General features: G+C 39.8%; 2 protein-coding genes across 10 annotated transcripts; one reads left to right on the forward strand and one right to left on the reverse strand.

The window, feature by feature from the left end:
- The first annotated feature begins 371 nt into the window (after positions 1 to 371).
- LOC115771026 (epsin-1) lies at positions 372 to 10030 on the forward strand. 9 transcript variants are annotated; one of them, XM_030716556.1, is made up of 9 exons: positions 372 to 796; positions 5019 to 5107; positions 5171 to 5829; positions 5876 to 6557; positions 6620 to 6719; positions 6789 to 7057; positions 7129 to 7230; positions 8128 to 8490; positions 9899 to 10030. In XM_030716556.1, exons 2-9 carry the CDS (start codon positions 5039 to 5041, stop codon positions 9959 to 9961), a joined length of 2307 nt encoding a protein of 768 aa, XP_030572416.1. In that variant the 5' UTR covers positions 372 to 796; positions 5019 to 5038; the 3' UTR covers positions 9962 to 10030. The 9 variants fall into 9 exon arrangements, with proteins under 9 accessions (XP_030572416.1, XP_030572415.1, XP_030572417.1 ...); XM_030716555.1 differs by lacking the exon at positions 372 to 796 and adding an exon at positions 3876 to 3993; XM_030716552.1 differs by lacking the exon at positions 372 to 796 and adding an exon at positions 4573 to 4653.
- Positions 10031 to 20694: 10664 nt separating this feature from the next.
- Positions 20695 to 22190, reverse strand: LOC115771090 (trypsin alpha-3-like). Its single transcript, XM_030716643.1, has one exon. It carries the CDS (start codon positions 21664 to 21666, stop codon positions 20779 to 20781), a length of 888 nt encoding a protein of 295 aa, XP_030572503.1. The 5' UTR covers positions 21667 to 22190; the 3' UTR covers positions 20695 to 20778.
- Between the last annotated feature and the right edge of the window lie 4499 nt (positions 22191 to 26689).

Here is a 26689-nt window from a genome sequence, read left to right on the forward strand (position 1 = left end):
GTTAAGTAAATCGACTTATCGATGTATCGTGATAGCGAAGTATGTTAATGTAATATGTTATAGATGTGCAACATAACATTCACGCTGTTATCTTACTGCAGTCGTTGAAATAATGACATCTTATATTTTGGTCAAGTTTTAGCTTCTTCCAATAACAATATTTATTTGAAATACTGTCAAAATTATGTCACTATTTTAGCTTAAATTTTTTGCATTTCATAATTTAATTTAATTTAATTTATTTAATCGATGATTCAGCCATGTTTTGCAATCGATAGCTGGCAACACGTAGTTGCTACTCTATGTTATATCGATATATCGTGTCTTTGCCTATTGTTTTAGTAATACCATCGTCAGCGAGTGGAGACGGAGCAAAACAGCAGCAGAAAAAGAAAGCAAACGCAAAAGCCATACAAAACAAGAAAATCATTGCTCTGTTTCATATTATATTTGGCTAATATTCGTGTTCCGTGCAACAAAAAAAAAGTGTAAATAACGCCCACGCGTGCACTACGACATCTACATACAATTAGTTTCCACTGCAATTCTGTTGACGTTGCCGTTGTTGTCATCGTCTTGTGACTGTCGGGCATATTTAAAAAGAAAGTCGTAAAAATATAAAACTAGCTGGGAGGAGTAGTTGTCGTTGTTTCTTGGAGCCCCACACACATCACACCACACACACACGCACACACCTACACACAGACATACATTCACGCACACACACACACACGGACTAGCCAACTGCAGGCAACACAACGCGCAGTGCGGAGAGAAGTCAGAAGTATTGCAGCAGGTAAGCGGACGTGGGCAGCGTTTGGGGCGAGCATTTCTCTTTAGTTTTCTTTCATTTGTATTTGTTGCTCGCAATTGGCAGCAACTATTTTTTTTGTTTTGTGTTTTTGTTTTTTGCTTTTGTTATTACTGATTTCGAAATAGTTGCCATTTGTTGTTTATGCATTTGGCAGTGTATGCCAAGCATATTGTACATATACATATGTGTATGTGTATATGTATGTGTATGTGTGTGTACGTCATCTTATACTGCTATACTTCACATAACGGAAGTTGTTATTATTTGTATATAAAAATATATAAACTGTGGGCTTATTTGTTGTAGTCGTAGTAGTTGTAGTTCTTTTTATTTTTTTCTTCGTATTTATCATTTTGTTGATAACAGTTTGCTGCTGTATTTTCGCCGGCTCGTTTCGCCGCGCCGCGGCTTAGTCATAGCCGGGCCATTTGGAACTGGTTTATGTTGCCGTATTTCGCCGTATTAGAAGTGACTAATGAATGAAGGTGTCGCACATATCGGTTGTCAGTGCATACCAGCATGGACATGTATAAAAATGTGCACACAAATAAGTAGTTATGAAATCTAATCGCATTTTTCCTTTCGATTTGTTATCAAACGGGCACACGCACGCATACACGCGCAGCAACCCACACACACACACAATGCACACGCCCCAAATTGTACGCCGCCCGCATGCAGCAAAATGCAACATTAGAATTGAAGATGAGAGTGAGAGGCAGTGCGAGAGAGAGAGAGTGGTAGAGAGAGCGCGCGCAAGATCAGAGGCCTGCACAGTGGGCTGTACGCTATGCAAATGCGCTGACCTTCGACTAGACATTCCCCCATTATCGATTCCACACATTCGCAACGTTGTGCTAAACGATAAAACGGACAGGCCGCTCAGACAAAGGGGTTCCTAATAGCATTAGACAACACACAGCACACAGCGCGAACAAAGAGCACATAATAATTTGTTCTAATGTGCGCAAGTGGCTGTTGTTGTTGTTGGTGAACGCCATTTAAATCACGTTCGTATCAATTCGCATCACGCACTCATTCGCGCTCGCTCAGTCTCGCTTGTGATCTCGATCTCGGCATAGCTCTCGTCCGCTGCTGCAGTGTGTTTCCGCTGCGCGAATTGTTTTTTAGACTACGTTCATTGAACTTGAAGTTAAATTCAAGGCTCTCCTTGCCAGAAAGTACAACACAAGCCGTTCAGTTTATACACACACACACACACGCACATATACACTAATATATTTTTGGCAATAAAAACGTCGCCGTCGCGGAAAAAGTCAAGTGCAAAAATAAAGCGCCACAACAAAGAAAGTGCGCGTCGTAACGCTTGCTCTCTCTTTCTAGCTTATTGCTTGTTTGCGTCTGGCATTCAATTGCCCAAGTTCAGGCCAATGCATCTCCCCCTCATTTTCAATTCCTTTGACTTCACTTGCTTGTTTTCCTTTTCCTTTTTATTTATTTTTTTTCTTGTGCGACATTTAATTGAATTATTCGTGTTGCCTTCTTTCTTCTATTTCTGCTGCAGCAAGCAGAGAGAGCCGGAGACTGAGAGCAAACCGCAAACAAAACAAACAAACCGTTAACGCTAGGCCCGCATTCAAAGCTCTCTCTCTCTCTCTCTCTCTCTCTCTCTCTCTCTCTCTCTCTCTCTCTCTCTCTCTCTCTCTCTGATCTTCACGCACGGCCCATTATTACAACTCGGCAGCGGTCAATGAATCCCGCAGCATTCACAAAAACACAACCACACACACACAACTGTGCATATACATATACGAATACCCGTTCGACTAGTTTCGAAGTGAGCTTTTCGAGCTCGAGCTCGAGTTCGAGTTCTGCACGTAGTTTCTTTTCAAGCCGGCTTTAATATGTGTCAAGTGCGTTCCTCACACTTCGGTGGCAACTACGCATTCCAACTCGTTCTAGAATCTTAATGTTGAAATATCAGTGTTTACCTGACCACGAGTGAAATAAATAAAATAAACTGTTAATGCTCGCTGATATCTTATCAGCTTAAAGTGAGCTACGCCATAAAGACTATGCGTGTGTGTGTGTGTTTTTCGCAGATTTGTGACGTACATAATTGTCGATTAGCTTGAGCTGTTTTTTTTTACTGTTCCTCCGAAACATTCCCGTTTGTTTTATTAGCATTGGCAACTTTTTTGAAATGTATTCGAAATAAGAACTTTTTGTTGGACTTTGGCTTTGTTTATTTATTTCTTCTCAAAAGTTGAAGGCCTTCTGCATTATTTCTTCTTCTTTCGCTGATTAAAAATGCATTTATTATAATTTTGCATTTTGCATAACGCCGCTTAGCTGCAATTTTGCCTATTCCAAACATGTTTTGCCATTATTTCCGGTACTTAAAAATACCCTACCCCACTGTCGCTGTCTGTTTGTGGCATTTTTGTGGCTTCTTAGAAATTTGCATAGCCTGGGGCACAGGGAAGGGCATATTAGCGGGGTCATGAGTTCTAGAAGTGTGTTTACTTTAATATTCAATCTTCTGGCAGATCTTTATATTTTCATTCTCCTTTAAATATGTATCTTTACTAAATGTGGACAGGTGCAGTATAGCAGTCAGCTTTTGTCTGTCAGTGAAGGGTATTTGAGATGCGACCTCCTCCGCAGCTTTTCGAAATGTGCCCGTACTATTTTTTCTTAATTTTCTTTGCAAATTGAATTACAAGTTCCTCCTCTATTCTGCCTAGTAAAAGTCTTCTTCTCGCTGTGTTGAGGTTTGTTCCAGACTTGAACTTGGATCCTACGGCGGGCTCTGTTTGGTTTCGTTATTAATAAGTTATTTAAATTTATATTTCTTTGTTGCACTGTTGGTATATATGTATTTCTAACTAATCTTTTGGTGTACTTTACTCGTGCACATTTGTATATTTAACCACAACGACAAAATATTTATCTTATATATACATACATATGTACTTTTATACTACGTATTTTGACTGTATTATCTTGTATCTCATACTTAGCTTGCTTTGGAGCACTTAAACAGCAAAACAAAAACTAAAACCAAAAACAAAATATAAAGCTAAAGAACAAATTCAAGCAATTAAAAAGAAAAACACCTTCTATATATAGCATATAGAGAAAGCAAAGCAAAATATTTACCGAAAACAAATCTACTTGTATAAGTCAAACGCAATAGAAAAAAAACAAACCGAAAAGTAAGTCTTAATGTTTTCTTTGCATAATCATTTACTAAAAAAAAATACACCGCCTATGATTAATTGTATACATATTAATAAACTACTTGTAAAGTGACACTAAATTATTGTGAACGTGGCTTATGATGTTTTGTATGCGACTAGTCTGAAGAAGCTTTAAGCTCACAGGCACTTAATTCAAGTGTCTGTTCAAGCAGCAGCTTATGCGACGAGTCTGAAGAAGCTTTAAGCTCACGTGCACTTAATTTAAGTGTTTGTTCAAGCTGAAGCTTATGCGACGAGTCTGAAGAAGCTTTAAGCTCACAGACACTTAATTCAAGTGTCTGTTCAAGCAAAAGCTTTATGCGAAAAGCTCGAATGTCAAGCATATTCGTAGAACTTTAAGCAGAGCTTTAAGCTTTATCGTTAGACTCCAGTCACATGCAATAATATACAAAAGTAGCCAAGTAATTGCCTTGTTTTGAAAAGTAAAAACAACACGCATTTGTTTTTGAGTTTTGAACACAACACAACACACAGATACAGATACACCCATACTCTCTCACACACACACACAAAAAACCCACACACGTAATAGTTTATCAAAATATTGAAATAAGCACAGTCTCGGAAATCGGATGCGCCCCTGTGCGATATATTGGAATTTGTTTGTGTTCTCGTGTTTGTGTTGATTATTTTTCCCTATAAACATTTATATATATATATATATATATATATATATAAATATATATATAAATATATATATATATATATATATATGTATATATATGTGTATATGAAAATATTGTAACGTGACATTCATTTCAACACAGAATTCATTTTGTTTTGGTAGCGTTTAACGTAAAGACAAAATTAAAACAATCAAAAATTTCAGTTAAACGGGAACAGATAAAGAAACAGAAGATATATAGAACAGATATATATATATATATATATATTAAATTACAAACATAATCTGTAGTCGCAGCTAATTCAACTTAGTTCTAGCCATGTTAACACCTCTCTTCACTCTTCTCGTCACACAGTGAGAAAGCAAAAAGACGATATGCAGGTCAATGTCGCCGGACTACGCAGAAACATCAAGAATCTCGCGCACAACTATTCCGATGCACAGGTAAAACCCACCTGCAATAGTCAATATGCATAATCCGTCTCACGTCTTCTCTTTAACTTGCAGGTCAAGGTGCGCGAGGCTACTTCCAATGATCCATGGGGGCCGTCGGCCACAATTATGGCTGAAATAGCCGATCTAACGTACAATGTGGTTGCCTTCTCGGAGATAATGCAAATGATATGGAAACGTCTCAACGATCACGGCAAGAACTGGCGTCATGTCTACAAGGCGTTGATATTGCTCGAGTATCTGATTAAGACGGGCACCGAAAAGGTCGCCCAGCAATGCAAGGAGAATATTTTTGCCATACAAACGCTGCGCGAGTTTGTCTACTTCGAGGAGGGCAAGGATCAGGGCACCCATGTGCGCGAGAAGGCCAAACAGCTGGTCAATCTGCTCAAGGACGACGAGCGTCTCAGGAATGAGCGCGTCAAGGCGCTGAAAGCCAAAGAGCGTTTCGCACTGCATCCGAGCGGCTTTGGCAGCGATGGCTACATCGACGGGCCCTCGCAGCGCGACATGCCGCCGGGCTGGCAGGAGGAGCCGCCCAAAAACGCCTCCGAGCTGGAAATGGTGCGGCCGCAAACCGCTGGCGAGGAGGAGCTACAGCTGCAGCTGGCCATGGCCATGTCGCGCGAGGAGGCTGAGCAGGAGGAGGCCAAGCGGCGCAGCGACGATGTGCGTCTCCAACTAGCGCTCAGCCAGAGCGAACAGGACTTCAAGTGAGTGCTCAAAATCAAAGTACAGCTACCGCAATTTCTAAATAAGACCCTGCCTCGACAGGGACTCCAGTGGACGACCCATAGCGGCGCCCAAAAAAGAGGAGCAACAGAGCCATTTGCTGGACCTGCTGGACATCTCGCTGGGCGCGACCAGCATTTCAAGTCCACCCTTGGGCGCTGCAGGCGGTGCTCCCGCTGCTGTTGTCGATCCCTGGGCAACGCCGTCTAGCCGTGCAGCTAGTCAACTGTCGGATCCGTGGGCAGGCGCCGCCTCGCCGCATGTAGATCCCTGGCATCCCTCGGCCGCGCCGCGTACTATTATGAGCGCCGGTGTGCCGCTGGGCGCAGCTGCTGCACAGGCTCAGCCTTTGGCCGCACCAGGCGATGCCTGGGGTCTGCGTACACAGTCGCCATCCGTGGCATCGGGCTCCTCCAACGAGGGCTGGCTGCAAACCAACGGCAATGCCAGCCAAAATGGTCGTATGCCCGCTCCAGCGCCCGTCGATGCCTGGCTGACGAAATCAACAGCCAGCGCCGCCCTGGCAGCACCTCCTACAAAATACGCAGCCAGCAATGGCAGCTCAGCCGATCCTTGGCTCGCGGAAGCGCAGCCAGCAGCCAGCGCAGCAGCAGCGGCAGCCGCACCGGCAGATCCCTGGGCAGCAGCGCAGCCGAGCTCGGGAGCGCTAGATGATCCCTGGAAGGCAATGCAAACAGGCGCCATCAAGGTGAGTTTCTAATAACAATAAGAATAAAGAAGAACTCTAAAGCTAATCTCTTGCACTTGCAGAAACAATCGCCCGACTTTGATGAGTTCGATTTGATAACCAATCGCAATAAAAGCGCCGAGCAGAACAATTCCAACAATGCCTCCAATAACAACAACAATGGTGAGCAGACAGAAAGGCGCGTTCAAGTGTTTGCTCCGTTTTATTAATTAGTTTTTATCTTGCTAAAAGCTTCGCTGCTGGACGATATGGATCCGCTTTCGACGAATTACGGCAACAGCGGCGGCGGCTCGGTGCATCCGTCGACGGGTGCCACCACCAAGAAGCCCTATCGCGATCCGCTTGCATTCCTCGGCGAAAATTCGGCGTTGGTTAATTTGGATAATTTAATTAAGCCAAATACGCCGCAGACACAGTCCGGCCTTGTGCCAGCCTACAATCCGTTTGCGGACAATGTGATGCCACCCAAAACGAATCTATTCCAGCAGCAGCAGCCAGCCGTAAGTACTGGGCTATATAATATATATGGTTGTAGAGTTGTGTAATTGTTGCTGTTGCATTTCTCGCTCAGGTGCCGTCCATCAATCAATTGAAACAGCAGCCGCCCTTCCCCGTCAACATGAATCAGGATCCCTGGGCGCCGGCCAGCGGCGGCGTCAGTGCAGCCTCTCAGGTGAGTGTGAGTGCAAGTGTATGTAAGGTGTGTTCATGAGTGTGTGCAGCGAACAGTGTTTGTATACCCTTATAGAGTGTAAAGAGGTAAACCCTATAAAGTATATATATTCCTGAGGAGTATCAACAGTCGAGTCTAAAAGCCATTCGTCCGTCTGTTTCTATGCAAAGTTTTCTCTCCTTGCATAGGTTCGTCTTGCTGTTGCAGGCATTATATATTTTTGGATCGGAATTACTATATCATATTATTATCATAGAAATAGTTGCTTGAAAGTAAAGTTCTTGCAAGAGTTACCTTTTGTGTCTCGAGATACTATTGTAAAAACCCGGCACTTATTTAGTTCAACTGTGCTATTTATATTTTCGAAACAATATCAGACTTCTATATAGCTCTAAAAGAGCTAGTTCCAGACATCGCGATTCTCCTCACATATCACAACAAATGTAAGGGTATAAGGGTATTCAAACTTCGGCGTGCCGCAGTTATTTATTCTTTCTTGTATTTTTTACGTTTGTTTGAGCGGAGTACGTTTAGGTATTTAATTGAAAACAAATTCTCTCATACTTTTACTTACTATATATTACCATATTATATATGCATATATAAATTTCTATTGTTTGAGGTTAACTCTGATCTCTCTAATAATTTTTATTGGTACTCTTTACTTTACTTTATCGTTTCCATACTGAACATTGCATTTTGTTTCCCTCTATTTGCTTTGCCTTATTGTCGTTACCTTACATTTTGAGCAACTGTTGCATGCAACATCCAAATCCAAATCCAAATCGACAAACATAGCCAAAGCCGCTGAAACCGCTGCGTCCGACCAGCCTGAAGCTGATCGATGACTTTGATCTGTTGGGCGCCTTCAATAAACCCGTCCTGTCCCGTCCACAGCCGAGCTACAACAATCCGCCGAGCGAGAACAACAACATTTATAGCTATGGCATCAGCCAGAGCTACAATAATAGTCCGTCCATTGACAACATACGCAACCTGGATATCATGAGTGAGGCGCAGCCACAGCCGCTTTCCTATTTCCCCAGCCCCACGGCGCCCGCTGGCCCGTATAGCAACTGCAGCACTCCGGGCTATTCCACCTACACGCAGTGCTACAGCAGCGCCCTGTCCGATTCCCTGGCCGATACGCCGGGCATCAGCATTTCTCCATTGGGCTACGATAGCAACGTTGCGGCAACTCCAACTGGCAGCTTCTATGGCAATTCCAGCGCAGCCGCTGGCCACTACTGCAAACTGGAAGTGAGTGCGAACTGAGGAGCAGCCGCTCGAATCCTGTCGCTCGTCGTTCTCCTGTTGTCCTTGTTGCTGTTAATTATTTGCTGCTGATCTTGTTGTTATTGCCAGAAACAGATTTGTGATTTGTTGTTGCTTTGCTTGAGTTTTTAGCTAGTTTGTTTGTTTATTTATTTATTTATTTTTTATTAATTTTTGTTTTAATATTGTATGATTTACAAGCTAGCAAGTGCTACAGAATGTCCCTCTCGCCACACAGGGAATGAAACCGAATTAACTTAGGTCTTGCACTTTTTCATAATTTAAAGTTTAATAAGAGAGTAGCTCTTCATGGGAGCGTCAGATCCATAGTAAGAGGTCTCTCTCTAGATTTCAAACTTCCATAGTCGACAAGGGTTGATCTCTAGTTTAAATCTGGAAACCTATCTGGAAATTTCAGGTACCCTTGTAAAGGTTATTATAATTTAGTCATGAAATGTGTAACGCATTGAAGGAGGCATCTCCGCTCCCATAAAGTATATATATTCTAGATTAGTATCAACAGCCGAGTTGATATGTCTCTCCGTCCGTCTGTCTGTTTCTATGCGAACTATTATAGTTTCTCAGTTATTGCCTTGAAACATTGCATAGGTACAGGAGAGATCGGTGGAGTATATGGCAAGGCCATCCTTACTTTCTTGTTAGGAGTGAAATCATTTTGGTCCTGTCTAAAAAATCCACATCTATAGTAAAAGGTCTTTGTAGTCTTCCAATTTTCAGGAGGGATGCCACTTCGGATAAGGCTTAACTTCTAGATTACCTACACATTGAAATTAGACTATATTTTTTTATCAAAACCCAACTAGTTGACTTCAAGTTCATACCAATTCATACCAAAAATGCTGACTATAATCATTGTCAATAGTTAAAACTCACTTTTTTCAATAACTAAAGACAGAATCGACTTCTCAACGGGATGGTTTCTGCTCTAGATACTTCTGGCACCTTTTGAATTTTGAACTATACGGTTTCATTCCCTGCTACTCTTAAATGCGCCTAATAATAACGTACTCATGTTAACAAGCAGCTGCTCTCTGCCAAACACAGTTGATCATAATATTTTCTAATTGTAGCCAACAATGGAGGCTTGGACGCTTAAATAAAACACATACAAATATGCAAAATACAATGCAAATGGGTAAAATGTTTTTTTCGAATGTGCATGCTCTGCTTTCCATTAAATATATAACTCCCAGAACCTAAAGCCACAATCTTATATAAATATGCCCACTAAAACTAACAAACTAATTATTAAACATTAACAAATGTAGCTGCTAGAAACTGCATGTAGATAGTCTTGCTTACTTTAGCTCCACTGTGCGAGATATTTTGAGAATTTGTTTAAACTAATATTTTTTGTTTTAAATTCTTGCAGCAAAACAACAACATGCCGTGGATAAAACCGGAGGCGGCAGCTACAAATCCGTTTTTGTCATAAGGAGTCAATCAATCAACCAATCAATCAGCAGCAGCAGCTAAAAATAACAAACAACAGCAACAACAACAACACATTGACGGGGTGGTGCATCGGGCGACAACAACAACAATAACAAAGAGCAGAGAGCAGCCGCAACAGCAACAACAACAAAACTGAAAAATATGAATTAATTGATAACAAAATTATGTGTAAGAAAGTATTATTAAACTGTAAAATATGTGATGTGTTGTATGATTGAACAACAACAACAACAACAACAACAACAACAACAGCTGAAACAGAAACAAAACACAATGTTTAAACAGAGTTACGTGCAATGTGTAGGCTTCAACAGTTTTCAAAGTTTTATTTAATTGTAATAGCTCTTCGAAGAAAACAAAAAACAAAGCTCCAAATGTATAGTTAATAATAATAATACGAGCATTAATGCAGCACTGAGGGTCTACGGCCAAAGCTCAACTGCATTCAAGTTGAGTCGCAAGCCAAAAGCCCAACTATTCAAATTGGCAGCCCACATTTAAGTTAAACGTTGTTGTAGAAACCAAAAACAAGCGAAAAGTAAAGAAAACGAATGAAAATATTTAAAGATCGGTTCAATACAAGATACAAATACTAAATTGTAAATGCAGCGCAGTGCGATAAGATAATTGAATTGTTATATAGCTTTAAAAATCTGTGCATTGTCTAGAGAAAGAGATATTCACATTTAACAACAACAACAACAACAAACATTTTTTGTGTATGTGCTTTGTAATTGTACATTTTTTTACGTTTTTTGCGATATTTGTTTCTTGTGGCGTGCACAGCAGCAAAAAAAAAAGAAACGCTAACAAAAATTAATAATAATAATAATTTTTTTAAACACAGTTTTTTATGAAATTTTTCAAAATAGAATTTATGTGCGTTTTGTGTGTGTTTTGGGCCACCTTTCGATAAAACAAAAACCAAATGCAATGCATATAATTTTTGCTGTTGAACATTTTTATAGCGCATAGTTTAAAATTTACAAAACATAAACAAAATATTATTATTATTATTATTATTAAACAAACAGCTAAAAGAGAATGGTATATATTTAGGTTAGAATACGTAAAAATTGTATAAGCGTAACTTAATGATAAACAACAAATATAAAAAAAAAAAAAAACAACAAAAATCAAACTGATGTGGAAAGGCTTAAGAGATTTACACACACGCATATATATATGTAAATATATATGCATATAAACATACACAATTCACACACACACACATATACATATACATATATATACACGTGCTAAAGCAAGTAAAATTGTAAAGCATATTTTCATAAAATTAAACACTTTATTGTAACAACAAAAACCCAAAAGCGAAACACAACAAACCACAAATCCTACAAATTTTGGATGCTCGCATTGCACAACACACTGGGACGGATAAAGTGCTAAACGATCCTCCGGCGCAGCCAGCTCACCCTCATCTCGTATGCCCGGCAGCCACCACTTGACAGCCAGCGCCAGCTCTCAACACTTTGTTGTCTTTGTGTGTGTGTGTTGGAAGGAGGCGGGAGGCAATGGGCAGAGGCTGAGCACGATTATGTTAATTTCATAAGAGGGGGCAACAGGCGACAGGCAGCTGCAGCAGCAGCAGCAGCATTAACGGAGCACGCCCACCGCATATGGCAGTGATATTTGGCCAGCCTGGTCTGGGATGGGATGGTACGTGAATGTGGATGTGGATGTGGTGTTGCGCAAGTGGCTGCCCGACGCGATTTGGTTTTGATATTTGACATGCGCTGGGGGCCATCAGGAAACTTCGTTTAAATGAAATCAAAAGTGCACAAATACATAATTTACACAAATTTGCAACAGCCGATTTACAAGTGTGAGAGGCCAAAAACCCAAGACAACACAAAATATCTGCGGACTTGGCGAATATTGATGTTAGATCAAGGAAGGAAGATGACAACATTAAATAGCCGGGTAAGTTTTATAACTGTTTTATAACTCTTAAATCTAAAAACGTGCATAGATAGCTTACTTGGGCAGTCCGAAAAGAAAATACCCTTCCAGTAAAAGTACGATCAATATTTTCTATAGTCTGTTTTATCTAAAATTTGGCTCATATGTTGGGTTTTCTGAACTTATTAACCAATCATATATATGGCAGCTTTATGATAGGATCGGATTAGTATATTCACCCGACTCCCAAATATGCACTGCCTAGAACAAAAACGACAGTTTCTGAATATATATATGTCATAAACCTCTACTTATTGATACTGAATATATAAATATTTTAAATATTGTAGCCAGCTATAGATACCAAATTGATCTCATGGCCAAGTTATAAGTTATGGGGTGGGAAATTTCCACCTATGTCTGTATAGGATATTTGAGAGTACAATTTTATACATGAATTTGGACCAAAAATAATGTTGCCAGATTTTGATGCACAATTAATCTAGAGGCCAAACCATGAAAAAAAATCCAAACCTCGTGAAAATCGGTTGAGTTTTAGCCGACTTATGGGGGTGGGAAATTTCGACCTATGTCTGTATAGGATATTTGAGGGTACAATTTTTTACATGAATTTGGACCAAAAATAACGTTGCCAGATTTTGATGCACAATTAATCTAGAGGCCAAACCATGCAAAAAAATCCAAACCTCGTAAAAATCGGTTAAGTTTTAGCCGATTTATGGGGGTGGGAAATTTCGACCTATGTCCGTATAGGATATTTGAGGGTACAATTTTTTACATGAATTTGGACTAAAAATAACGTTGCCAGATTTTGATGCACAATTAATCTAGAGGCCAAACCATGAAAGAAAATCCAAACCTCGTGAAAATCGGTTGAGTTTTAGCCGACTTATGGGGGTGGGAAATTTCGACCTATGTCCGTATAGGATATTTGAGGGTACAATTTTTTACATGAATTTGGACTAAAAATAACGTTGCCAGATTTTGATGCACAATTAATCTAGAGGCCAAACCATGAAAAAAAATCCAAACCTCGTGAAAATTTATTGAGTTTTATCCGAGATATGGGGGTGGGAAATTTCGACCTATGTCCGTATAGGATATTTGAGGGTACAATTTTTTACATGAATTTGGACTAAAAATAACGTTGCCAGATTTTGATGCACAATTAATCTAGAGGCCAAACCATGAAAAAAAATCCAAACCTCGTGAAAATTTATTGAGTTTTATCCGAGATATGGGGGTGGGAAATCTCGACCTATGTCTGTATAGGATATTTGAGGGTACAATTTTTTACATGAATTTGGACCAAAAATAACGTTGCCAGATTTTGATGCACAATTGATCTAGAGGCCAAACCATGAAAAAAAAATCCAAACCTCGTGAAAATTGGTTGAGTTTTATCCGAGATATGGGGGTGGGAAATCTCGACATATGTCTGTATAGGATATTTGAGGGTACCATTTTTTACATGAATTTGGACCAAAAATAACGTTGCCAGATTTTGATGCACAATTAATCTAGAGGCCAAACCATGAAAAAAAATCCAAACCTCGTGAAAATCGGTTGAGTTTTAGCCGAGTTATGGGGGTGGGAAATCTCGACATATGTCTGTATAGGATATTTGAGGGTACAATTTTTTACATGAATTTGGACCAAAAATAACGTTGCCAGATTTTGATGCACAATTAATCTAGAGGCCAAACCATGAAAAAAAATCCAAACCTCGTAAAAATCGGTTAAGTTTTAGCCGATTTATGGGGGTGGGAAATTTCGACCTATGTCTGTATAGGATATTTGAGGGTACAATTTTTTACATGAATTTGGACTAAAAATAACGTTGCCAGATTTTGATGCACAATTAATCTAGAGGCCAAACCATGAAAAAAAATCCAAACCTCGTGAAAATCGGTTGAGTTTTAGCCGACTTATGGGGGTGGGAAATTTCGACCTATGTCTGTATAGGAGACTTGAGGGTACAATTTTTTACATGAATTTGGACCAAAAATAACGTTGCCAGATTTTGATGCACAATTAATCTAGAGGCCAAACCATGAAAAAAAATCCAAACCTCGTGAAAATTGGTTGAGTTTTATCCGAGATATGGGGGTGGGAAATCTCGACCTATGTCTGTATAGGATATTTGAGGGTACAATTTTTTACATGAATTTGGACCAAAAATAACGTTGCCAGATTTTGATGCACAATTAATCTAGAGGCCAAACCATGAAAAAAATCCAAACCTCGTGAAAATTGGTTGAGTTTTATCCGAGATATGGGGGTGGGAAATCTCGACCTATGTCTGTATAGGATATTTGAGGGTACAATTTTTTACATGAATTTGGACTAAAAATAACGTTGCCAGATTTTGATGCACAATTAATCTAGAGGCCAAACCATGAAAGAAAATCCAAACCTCGTGAAAATCGGTTGAGTTTTAGCCGACTTATGGGGGTGGGAAATTTCGAACTATGTCTGTATAGGAGACTTGAGGGTACAATTTTATACATGAATTTCGACCAAAAATAACGTTGCCAGATTTTGATGCACAATTAATCTAGAGGCCAAACCATGAAAAAAAATCCAAACCTCGTGAAAATTTATTGAGTTTTATCCGAGATATGGGGGTGGGAAATCTCGACCTATGTCTGTATAGGATATTTGAGGGTACAATTTTTTACATGAATTTGGACCAAAAATAACGTTGCCAGATTTTGATGCACAATTGATCTAGAGGCCAAACCATGAAAAAAAATCCAAACCTCGTGAAAATTGGTTGAGTTTTATCCGAGATATGGGGGTGGGAAATCTCGACATATGTCTGTATAGGATATTTGAGGGTACAATTTTTTACATGAATTTGGACCAAAAATAACGTTGCCAGATTTTGATGCACAATTAATCTAGAGGCCAAACCATGAAAAAAAATCCAAACCTCGTGAAAATCGGTTGAGTTTTAGCCGAGTTATGGGGGTGGGAAATCTCGACATATGTCTGTATAGGATATTTGAGGGTACAATTTTTTACATGAATTTGGACCAAAAATAACGTTGCCAGATTTTGATGCACAATTAATCTAGAGGCCAAACCATGAAAAAAAATCCAAACCTCGTAAAAATCGGTTAAGTTTTAGCCGATTTATGGGGGTGGGAAATTTCGACCTATGTCTGTATAGGATATTTGAGGGTACAATTTTTTACATGAATTTGGACTAAAAATAACGTTGCCAGATTTTGATGCACAATTAATCTAGAGGCCAAACCATGAAAAAAAATCCAAACCTCGTGAAAATCGGTTGAGTTTTATCCGAGATATGGGGGTGGGAAATCTCGACCTATGTCTGTATAGGATATTTGAGGGTACAATTTTTTACATGAATTTGGACCAAAAATAACGTTGCCAGATTTTGATGCACAATTAATCTAGAGGCCAAACCATGAAAAAAAATCCAAACCTCGTGAAAATCGGTTGAGTTTTAGCCGAGTTATGGGGGTGGGAAATCTCGACCTATGTCTATGTAGGATATTTGAGAGTACAATTTTGCACATGAATTTGGACCAAAAATAACGTTGCCAGATTTTGATGCACAATTAATCTAGAGGCCAAACCATGAAAAAAAAATCCAAACCTCGTGAAAATCGGTTGAGTTTTAGCCGAGTTATGGGGGGAGGGAATTTCGACCTATGTCTGTATAGGATATTTGAGGGTACAATTTTTTACATGAATTTGGACCAAAAATAACGTTGCCAGATTTTGATGCACAATTAATCTAGAGGCCAAACCATGAAAAAAAATCCAAACCTCGTGAAAATTGGTTGAGTTTTATCCGAGATATGGGGGTGGGAAATCTCGACATATGTCTGTATAGGATATTTGAGGGTACAATTTTTTACATGAATTTGGACCACAAATAACGTTGCCAGATTTTGATGCACAATTAATCTAGAGGCCAAACCATGAAAAAAAATCCAAACCTCGTGAAAATTGGTTGAGTTTTATCCGAGATATGGGGGTGGGAAATCTCGACCTATGTCTGTATAGGATATTTGAGGGTACAATGGACCAAAAATAACGTTGCCAGATTTTGATGCACAATTAATCTAGAGGCCAAACCATGCAAAAAAATCCAAACCTCGTAAAAATCGGTTAAGTTTTAGCCGATTTATGGGGGTGGGAAATTTCGACCTATGTCTGTATAGGATATTTGAGGGTACAATTTTTTACATGAATTTGGACTAAAAATAACGTTGCCAGATTTTGATGCACAATTAATCTAGAGGCCAAACCATGAAAAAAATCCAAACCTCGTGAAAATCGGTTGAGTTTTAGCAGACTTATGGGGGTGGGAAATTTCGACCTATGTCTGTATAGGAGACTTGAGGGTACAATTTTTTACATGAATTTGGACCAAAAATAACGTTGCCAGATTTTGATGCACAATTAATCTAGAGGCCAAACCATGAAAAAAAATCCAAACCTCGTGAAAATTGGTTGAGTTTTATCCGAGATATGGGGGTGGGAAATCTCGACCTATGTCTGTATAGGATATTTGAGGGTACAATTTTTTACATGAATTTGGACCAAAAATAACGTTGCCAGATTTTGATGCACAATTAATCTAGAGGCCAAACCATGAAAAAAAATCCAAACCTCGTAAAAATCGGTTAAGTTTTAGCCGATTTATGGGGGTGGGAAATTTCGACCTATGTCTGTATAGGATATTTGAGGGTACAATTTTTTACATGAATTTGGACTAAAAATAACGTTGCCAGATTTTGATGCACAATTAATCTAGAGGCCAAACCATGAAAAAAAATCCAAACCTCGTGAAAATCGGTTGAGTTTTAGCCGACTTATGGGGGTGGGAAATTTCGACCTATGTCTGTATAGGAGACTTGAGGGTACAATTTTTTACATGAATTTGGACCAAAAATAACGTTGCCAGATTTTGATGCACAATTAATCTAGAGGCCAAACCATGAAAAAAAATCCAAACCTCGTGAAAATTGGTTGAGTTTTATCCGAGATATGGGGGTGGGAAATCTCGACCTATGTCTGTATAGGATATTTGAGGGTACAATTTGTTACATGAATTTGGACCAAAAATAACGTTGCCAGATTTTGATGCACAATTAATCTAGAGGCCAAACCATGAAAAAAAATCCAAACCTCGTGAAAATCGGTTGAGTTTTAGCCGAGTTATGGGGGTGGGAAATCTCGACCTATGTCTATGTAGGATATTTGAGAGTACAATTTTGCACATGAATTTGGACCAAAAATAACGTTGCCAGATTTTGATGCACAATTAATCTAGAGGCCAAACCATGAAAAAAAATCCAAACCTCGTAAAAATCGGTTAAGTTTTAGCCGATTTATGGGGGTGGGAAATTTCGACCTATGTCTGTATAGGATATTTGAGGGTACAATTTTTTACATGAATTTGGACTAAAAATAACGTTGCCAGATTTTGATGCACAATTAATCTAGAGGCCAAACCATGAAAAAAAATCCAAACCTCGTGAAAATCGGTTGAGTTTTATCCGAGATATGGGGGTGGGAAATCTCGACCTATGTCTGTATAGGATATTTGAGGGTACAATTTTTTACATGAATTTGGACCAAAAATAACGTTGCCAGATTTTGATGCACAATTAATCTAGAGGCCAAACCATGAAAAAAAATCCAAACCTCGTGAAAATCGGTTGAGTTTTAGCCGAGTTATGGGGGTGGGAAATCTCGACCTATGTCTATGTAGGATATTTGAGAGTACAATTTTGCACATGAATTTGGACCAAAAATAACGTTGCCAGATTTTGATGCACAATTAATCTAGAGGCCAAACCATGAAAAAAAAATCCAAACCTCGTGAAAATCGGTTGAGTTTTAGCCGAGTTATGGGGGGAGGGAATTTCGACCTATGTCTGTATAGGATATTTGAGGGTACAATTTTTTACATGAATTTGGACCAAAAATAACGTTGCCAGATTTTGATGCACAATTAATCTAGAGGCCAAACCATGAAAAAAAATCCAAACCTCGTGAAAATTGGTTGAGTTTTATCCGAGATATGGGGGTGGGAAATCTCGACATATGTCTGTATAGGATATTTGAGGGTACAATTTTTTACATGAATTTGGACCACAAATAACGTTGCCAGATTTTGATGCACAATTAATCTAGAGGCCAAACCATGAAAAAAAATCCAAACCTCGTGAAAATTGGTTGAGTTTTATCCGAGATATGGGGGTGGGAAATCTCGACCTATGTCTGTATAGGATATTTGAGGGTACAATGGACCAAAAATAACGTTGCCAGATTTTGATGCACAATTAATCTAGAGGCCAAACCATGCAAAAAAATCCAAACCTCGTAAAAATCGGTTAAGTTTTAGCCGATTTATGGGGGTGGGAAATTTCGACCTATGTCTGTATAGGATATTTGAGGGTACAATTTTTTACATGAATTTGGACTAAAAATAACGTTGCCAGATTTTGATGCACAATTAATCTAGAGGCCAAACCATGAAAAAAATCCAAACCTCGTGAAAATCGGTTGAGTTTTAGCAGACTTATGGGGGTGGGAAATTTCGACCTATGTCTGTATAGGAGACTTGAGGGTACAATTTTTTACATGAATTTGGACCAAAAATAACGTTGCCAGATTTTGATGCACAATTAATCTAGAGGCCAAACCATGAAAAAAAATCCAAACCTCGTGAAAATTGGTTGAGTTTTATCCGAGATATGGGGGTGGGAAATCTCGACCTATGTCTGTATAGGATATTTGAGGGTACAATTTTTTACATGAATTTGGACCAAAAATAACGTTGCCAGATTTTGATGCACAATTAATCTAGAGGCCAAACCATGAAAAAAAATCCAAACCTCGTAAAAATCGGTTAAGTTTTAGCCGATTTATGGGGGTGGGAAATTTCGACCTATGTCTGTATAGGATATTTGAGGGTACAATTTTTTACATGAATTTGGACTAAAAATAACGTTGCCAGATTTTGATGCACAATTAATCTAGAGGCCAAACCATGAAAAAAAATCCAAACCTCGTGAAAATCGGTTGAGTTTTAGCCGACTTATGGGGGTGGGAAATTTCGACCTATGTCTGTATAGGAGACTTGAGGGTACAATTTTTTACATGAATTTGGACCAAAAATAACGTTGCCAGATTTTGATGCACAATTAATCTAGAGGCCAAACCATGAAAAAAAATACAAACCTCGTGAAAATCGGTTGAGTTTTAGCCGAGTTATGGGGGTGGGAAATCTCGACCTATGTCTATGTAGGATATTTGAGAGTACAATTTTGCACATGAATTTGGACCAAAAATAACGTTGCCAGATTTTGATGCACAATTAATCTAGAGGCCAAACCATGAAAAAAAATCCAAACCTCGTGAAAATCGGTTGAGTTTTAGCCGAGTTATGGGGGAGGGAATTTCGACCTATGTCTGTATAGGATATTTGAGGGTACAATTTTTTACATGAATTTGGACCAAAAATAACGTTGCCAGATTTTGATGCACAATTAATCTAGAGGCCAAACCATGAAAAAAAATCCAAACCTCGTGAAAATTGGTTGAGTTTTATCCGAGATATGGGGGTGGGAAATCTCGACATATGTCTGTATAGGATATTTGAGGGTACAATTTTTTACATGAATTTGGACCAAAAATAACGTTGCCAGATTTTGATGCACAATTAATCTAGAGGCCAAACCATGCAAAAAAATCCAAACCTCGTAAAAATCGGTTAAGTTTTAGCCGATTTATGGGGGTGGGAAATTTCGACCTATGTCTGTATAGGATATTTGAGGGTACAATTTTTTACATGAATTTGGACTAAAAATAACGTTGCCAGATTTTGATGCACAATTAATCTAGAGGCCAAACCATGAAAAAAAATCCAAACCTCGTGAAAATTTATTGAGTTTTATCCGAGATATGGGGGTGGGAAATCTCGACATATGTCTGTATAGGATATTTGAGGGTACAATTTTGCACATGAATTTGGACCGAAAATAACGTTGCCAGATTTTGATGCACAATTAATCTAGAGGCCAAACCATGAAAAAAATCCAAACCTCGTGAAAATTGGTTGAGTTTTAGCCGAGTTATGGGGGGAGGGAATTTCGACCTATGTCTGTATAGGATATTTGAGGGTACAATTTTTTACATGAATTTGGACCAAAAATAACGTTGCCAGATTTTGATGCACAATTAATCTAGAGGCCAAACCATGAAAAAAATCCAAACCTCGTGAAAATCGGTTGAGTTTTAGCCGAGTTATGGGGGTGGGAAATCTCAACCTATGTCTATATAGGATATTTGAGAGTACAATTTTTACATGAATATTGACCATATATCTTAGCCGATATTCAAATAATCGATGTTCTGTCCATACTTTGCATTAATATTATAAGAGTAGAAAATAGTGGCAAATAGATCAAGTTGTTTATTTAAGAGCAGTCAACTTAAAAAGTTGACCTTAACTTGTATTAGTAGGCGCTGATATGTTTGATTGGAAGGATTTTATTGCAAGTTCCATAAAGCAATGTATTTGATTTTGTTGTTTTTATAAGCTGTATAGGATATAGTTACAAACTAAACCTAACTTAGGCATTGACTACTACGAACTTAGGCTAAGATAATAGCACAGTCTGGGATTCGAGCCCGGATTTTCGTTGTTAAGTTGGCCACACGACCCACGTCAACTTCCCATCCGCCGGGTATTCTAGTGTTTTATGTTTCTCTCATTTATATTCGAGTCATCTCTAAATTGAAAATCATTTTTGAGTTTTGCAAAAGCGTATTTTATTTTTCCTGTTCAAACGTACTCAAATCTTAAGAGAAGCTCTTGGTGACATAGCGTATCCAGCCTCTGAATCGCCTGACATTTACGTAGACGCCCGGATAGTTTTTGTTGGCGCAGCCAATGCCAAAGGAGACGACGCCGTAGAGCGTGCGTCCAAATGCCAGCGGTCCGCCCGAGTCGCCGGAGCAGCTGTCGTGGCCCAGACGCTGGGCGCACAGCATTTGGTTGTAGATGCGCACGCCGCCCTTTTTGTACATGCCGCGACACCGACCGGCTGATACCCTGCACACGACGGTGGCGCGCAGATGCCGCTGGACATTCTGTGCCGACGCCTTGCGCAAGCCCCAGCCGCTGACCATGTAGCAGCGCGGCGAGGGCGACTGCTTTTCCCGACTGCTGCTGGGCAGGCGCGCCGGCTGCACGCAGCGCCCATAGCGCAGGGGCGTGGCCAGGCGTAACAGCGCCAGATCGTTCTGCATGGTCTTCTTGTTGTAGCCGCGATGGGGCACAGCAAACAGCACCCGATGCAGCTGGCCGCCGCTTGGCTGCAGCGCGGAGCCCACACGCACCCGATAGTTGCCCCTGTAGCCGACGACACAGTGGGCGGCCGTGAGCACCCAATAGCGGGACAATATGCTGCCGCCGCAAACGAACTGACCCTCGTAGCGCAGCGCCACCTGATAGGGTGCCCGTTCGCAGGGTATGCGTATGCCGTTGACAATGCGCGTCGGCGGCTCCTCCTGATGCTCAATGGCATTGATGTGCGGATTGCTGGAGATGTTGCCCGGGCTGGCTGGTGTTGCCCGGCCGTATGACATGTCCAGAAAGTGTGTGCCCCAGTCGGTGTAATGCTGAGCTGTGCCGCCAAGCAGCCGCAAGAGCAGCACACAAATGCCAAGTAGTCCACTTCCAAGCATAGTCAATCCTCGTCGCGCGACTTTCGCTGAGCAACTGGCAGAACAGTCCGCAGAATTTCAACTTTCGACCTGTGAACGCGCACAGCTTAAGCTAATTATAATTTGTGACTGTTCCACATTTGAAGCATTGCATATATTAAGATTATGTTTATTTGCTTCGATCCCTTTACCTTGTGCTCCCACTGAGCATATGTCGGTGGGGCGACAAATTTGTGGCTCAACTTCTGCGTCTATCTGCGGGTGATGTAATTGGCCGCGAAAGTGAAATGTGCCAAGCCAGAAATCTAATGAATTTTTTTTTCGTTTTTTTTGGTTTTTGTTTTCTTTCTACCGCTTTTTGCGCAAATTCCTCAATAATTTCGGCTCCACTGGCAATTGGTCGCTGCCAGCGCATAAATCTTGCGTGTTTGGCTTTTTGCTGCTGCTGGAGGAGCTGGACTTGGACATTGGCTACTATTTCTTTTTTATTTTTATTTTATTTTTTTTGCCATTTTTGGTAGGGCGCCGCTTCCGCATGGCACATGCCAGCGAGACACAACAATAAAACGATTAATTTCATGTAAATTTTTGCGCAATTTAATTATGTGCGAAATCTCAGCTAGACAATGCATGTGGGCAGATTGAGGGAGTTGGGGGGTATAGGAGCCGTTGTAGGCGGCTAGGAATAATTAGGCAGTCGCTGTGCAGAAAGTGAAAGGAGCAACACAGCCTGGATGCAATCATGATGATAATAATGATGATGATGATTATGTAAATATAACGTAATTCATGAGCTGGATGCGTATGTAAATATTTTTGACTGCCAAGCGGGACGCCATCCTTTACAATCGATGTAACTATTAAAGTGGCAAGTAATCCACAGAACAGTTTCACATCTTTTGGAGCTTTAAGCGAACTTTAAGCATGTTAATTGAAACTCTCGTGAGCTCTTAAATTAAATTGATCGATATTAACATTGACATTACAAGTAAAGTCTATTGAACAGCTTTAAGTTTCGTGCTATGAAAGAATTGCTTGCAATTGATAGAACTTTCAGCTTAATTAAAAGCTTTCGGAAGCTTTTGCTGCCTTATTAAGACAGAAAGCATTACTGTTTTTTAAGCACAACTATTGGGCACAAACAAACATAAATTTGTTAAGCTTTAAGCTAAATCAGGGCTCTAATCTTAAATTGAATCAGAAATTAGTTGACATTTCTCATTAATTTAGGCTTAAAGTTGACAAACTGAAAGATTCGTTGAGTTTTAGCTGATATTTAGCCAATATATGTTGCATATTAAAGTAGTTTTAAGTTGGACTCGGGTCTAAGCTTGCACACTTAAAGCTCACCCGAGCTTTTGCTACTGTTCAGCTAATGCTTATGCATATTGAACATTAATTAAGCATAAAATGAATAACATTTGGTTAGCATAACATTTTAAGGTTAAATAGGGCAGATGCCTGCTCGCGTTGCGATTATAAATATGAAATGGCAAGCAAAACTATTTGGTGCCGTCGGCAGTCTGCAGCTGAAAACCATGAGAAATTGCAATTTGTATGCTTTAATTAAAAAATCTGTCAAATGCCAGTTTGTGGGCTCATTAATGAGTTTCTATGGCAGTTGGGAGGCGACGGCGGCTGCACTTAACCACTCAGCCCGAAGCAACAACAAAATCATGCTTGACATAGCGTGAACTCCGCATATACGACAGACTAGCTAAGCGAATATAAATATATATGTGTATATATAGATATGTGTGTGCTTTATGAATGCATGTGTTTGTTTAAGATATTTGGCTTGATATGTTCAGCTCACGCTGATGCGACTGCTAGGCATCTTGCCTGCACCTTTGACAAAACAAAAGACTCAGGCAACGAACTCGATTATTATTATTTTGTATATATAATGTTTTACTCTCGTAGAGAGTATTCGAATTTTGTCAGGCTATTTGTAAGGCACAAAGGAAAACAAGTTCGACCCTATAAGGCATATATATATTCCTGATCAGCATCAATGTCTGTTTTTGCTTGTTCATCTGAGCGAACTTGTTTGTTAAGCTGTCGGCCTACAACTTTGCATAGATACGCTTTTTTCTGATCGTATTCCTACATTATATATCTGCCATAGGAACGATCGCTCATAATTTTAGTCATTATTTCCCTATTTTCCAATATATCTTAGCCAAAAGTTGGCAATTTCCAGCTACACAGTTGTTCCCACATATATGTACTTTAGGGTATCTACACTTCGGCTAGCCGTTCTTAGTTTTTTTTTTATTTTTATTAATTTTGCTTGCCTGTCAACCGTTGCATAATACACGCTTTGTGTGTTTGTTTGCGACTGACATGAGCCGCTTCTAAGCGCGCCAAATTGATTTTTAATTATGGCTTGTCAAAAGATGAAATATAAACGAGTTGCTGTTCTCATTTCTGGGAAATCAATCCTTGAGCACATTCGCAAGCTGTGCGCTGTTTGGTTGAGTAGACAATAAAAACAAAAGACTTAAATCGTTTTCTCATCCCAAATATGAATAGAAATATTCTAAAGCGGCTTTAGGTAGATCTGACAGGCTTAAAATCGCGTGTCTTCTAATGATATCCGGAATATATATATACATTTTTATGATGGGAAATTTCTTGTATATATGAGGTATTAAGATATAATATAGGAAATATATATTATACTCTAATGATATATACAAAGCAGTTGTCGGACTGGAATAAAAATATTGAGGATTTATATATGAACCGAAAGTAAGATCAAGGTGAGCTTCCATTAAAGCCTCCATTTGATTTTCTGAATGTAAAAAGTAATTCCTTTCATTAAAATATATGTCCGATTGGTTTTCAACTTATTTGCAAAGCTCTATATAGTTACCGAATGATTCTTTGATTATGGGAATTCCGCCAAAAACTTTGGAACATTGGCGTGAAAAAAAGACAGAGTTGAAAGTTTTGTTTTATAGACCATTGGAATTCCTTCAGCTGCAATATATTTATCTGCTGCTGGTACATATATTTTTCCTTACAAGTTAGTTCCAAAGAGTCTTGTATATAATAGGTAATAATACTAACAATAAAATCTATAACGAGGCGGTTCGTCATTCAAGCCTGATCTAACAAATTTCTCATCGTTCTTCATATTTAATGAGTACTAAGACAGGCAGAGTCTTATCTAACAAATTTCCCATAGTTCTTCATATTTAATGAATACGAAGACCGTGGAGAGACAGCTGCTCGGTCACAATTAAGCTGTTCAATTGAAATATGGCAACTTTCATTTTTAAAAACATTTTGTGCCGCCGCCAGCGATAATTGAAACATATATTTTGTAGTAGCATAAAAATCACGCCAGAGCCATACTCGAGCACGACACGGAGACTAAAGCCGGGCGCGACATATAGTCAGAAATTTCACCCATCCACGGCGGCAAAGCAAACAGCAGCCCAAAGAGCCAAAGCCAAAGCCAAAGCCGTAACCAAAACTAGAGACCTCGTCGCGGCAATGTTAGTTAATCATTTAATTTCATTGCGCGCACGCCGGCTTTTTGTCAAGTCCGATTCGGAGATTCGGCAGCTGCGGGAGCAGCCAGTTTAACACCCGTTCCAGCCATATCAATAATTATCAGCAAAGCCATCACACGAGCCGATAGCAGAGCCAGCCAGCCAGCCAGCCAGCGAGTCAGTGTGGCAGCCAGGCAGCGAGGCAGGCAGCACACCTTGTTGCAAGTAGCCAACCGCCCGCCCGCTGCCTAACGCTGGTTTTCCTCAGTGTGTGTGTGTGCGCCAAGCCGTCATTTTGGAAAATTGTGACATTTAGACACAACAAATCATAGCAGGCGGGCATCATTAGGCACTTGGCTGTAGTTGTTGTTGTTGCCGCTCTGCTTGGTATTTAAATACCCTTTATAAATTGAATAAATGGGTAGAGGGTATAAGGTTTTTGTACAAATGTGTGTAAGAGACTGTGGAAAGCTTCTTTAAACTCAATATAAATATAGTCTGCATCAGAATGAAGAGCTGAGTTGATCCAGCCTAGAAAGTATGTCTATCTTCGAAACTATAGGAGCTAGAGACTTCAGGTTTAAAATATATTTTATCGTATATCGGACTCCAAGTACCGACTAAATACAGTTAATTAACCCTTGCATGCTCTGGGGCCAAGGATAGAAGAGGCACAGCTAACGCATAAAGAAGTCAACTTGTAACTGCAGCTCGGCATTGGGTTGAGGGTATCTGTTAGTCGTGTATGCCCGACTAGAGCACTCTTACTTGTTTTGTATGTCAATGGGTGTATATAGAAATCGAAAGTTTCACACTTGTCAATTAAGTGTACCAAAGTTGTTGTTGTTGTCGTTGAGGCCTCATCAGGCGAGTGCAGTTGAAAAGCGGCTGTCAATGAAAATGAAATTTTATTGAGATTTTTTTTTTATTTCGAAATTAATTAGAAAAGTGCCTGCGTGTGCGTGTGTGCATGTGATTGTGTGTGTGTTTTGGTAGCTTAATTGCTTTGACGTGTGTAACTGGATGGGATGTGCCCATGTGTATGTGTGTGTGCGTTTGTGCTTGTGGTTATATAAGTCGTAAAATATTTAAGCCATAATAATCTGGTATTGAAAAACGACTATCACTTTTACTATCACTCGTCGCCTGCACCCCACGAACAAGCGCGCACATAAACCTAACAAGCGAATATCATTCGAGTCCGCACTTCTAAGCGATTCTACAGTGAAAGCGATCGTGATTGGGTCAAGGCAAGGGCGGGAGGGGGGTGTGTGTGGGGTGCCGGACAATGTTGACAATGTTGTGCCTTATGCAATCACATCACTCAGTAGCATGACGTGCAACTTCAGCGGCTCATTAAACTGCACATAATTGTCGTTAAATGCAGGTAAAAACATAGAGATATATGTATGTTGCCGCTGTCCGGGCTGTCTGACAATTTTCACATGGGCGACCGGTTGCATTTCCATAACCAAACTTGGCTTAAATAATGCACTCGCACTTTTACTTGCTGCCAAGCAAATAACCAAAACAGACGAAAA

The sequence above is a fragment of the Drosophila novamexicana genome, unplaced genomic scaffold (assembly GCF_003285875.2).
Source record: "Drosophila novamexicana strain 15010-1031.04,08,12 unplaced genomic scaffold, DnovRS2.1 tig00000024-arrow-pilon, whole genome shotgun sequence".
Taxonomy (NCBI): Eukaryota; Metazoa; Arthropoda; class Insecta; order Diptera; family Drosophilidae; genus Drosophila; species Drosophila novamexicana.

Coding starts and splice junctions, on each gene's coding strand:
- LOC115771090 (XM_030716643.1), bottom strand. CDS start 21,666: ATGCTTGGAAGTGGACTACTTGGCATTTGTGTGCTGCTCTTGCGGCTG.
- LOC115771026 (XM_030716552.1), top strand. CDS start 4,611: ATGCGCCCCTGTGCGATATATTGGAATTTGTTTGTGTTCTCGT. Junction 4,654..5,018: donor GAATTTGTTTGTGTTCTCGT/GTTTGTGTTGAT, acceptor CTCGTCACACAG/TGAGAAAGCAAAAAGACGAT. Junction 7,231..8,127: donor GCGTCAGTGCAGCCTCTCAG/GTGAGTGTGAGT, acceptor TCCCGTCCACAG/CCGAGCTACAACAATCCGCC.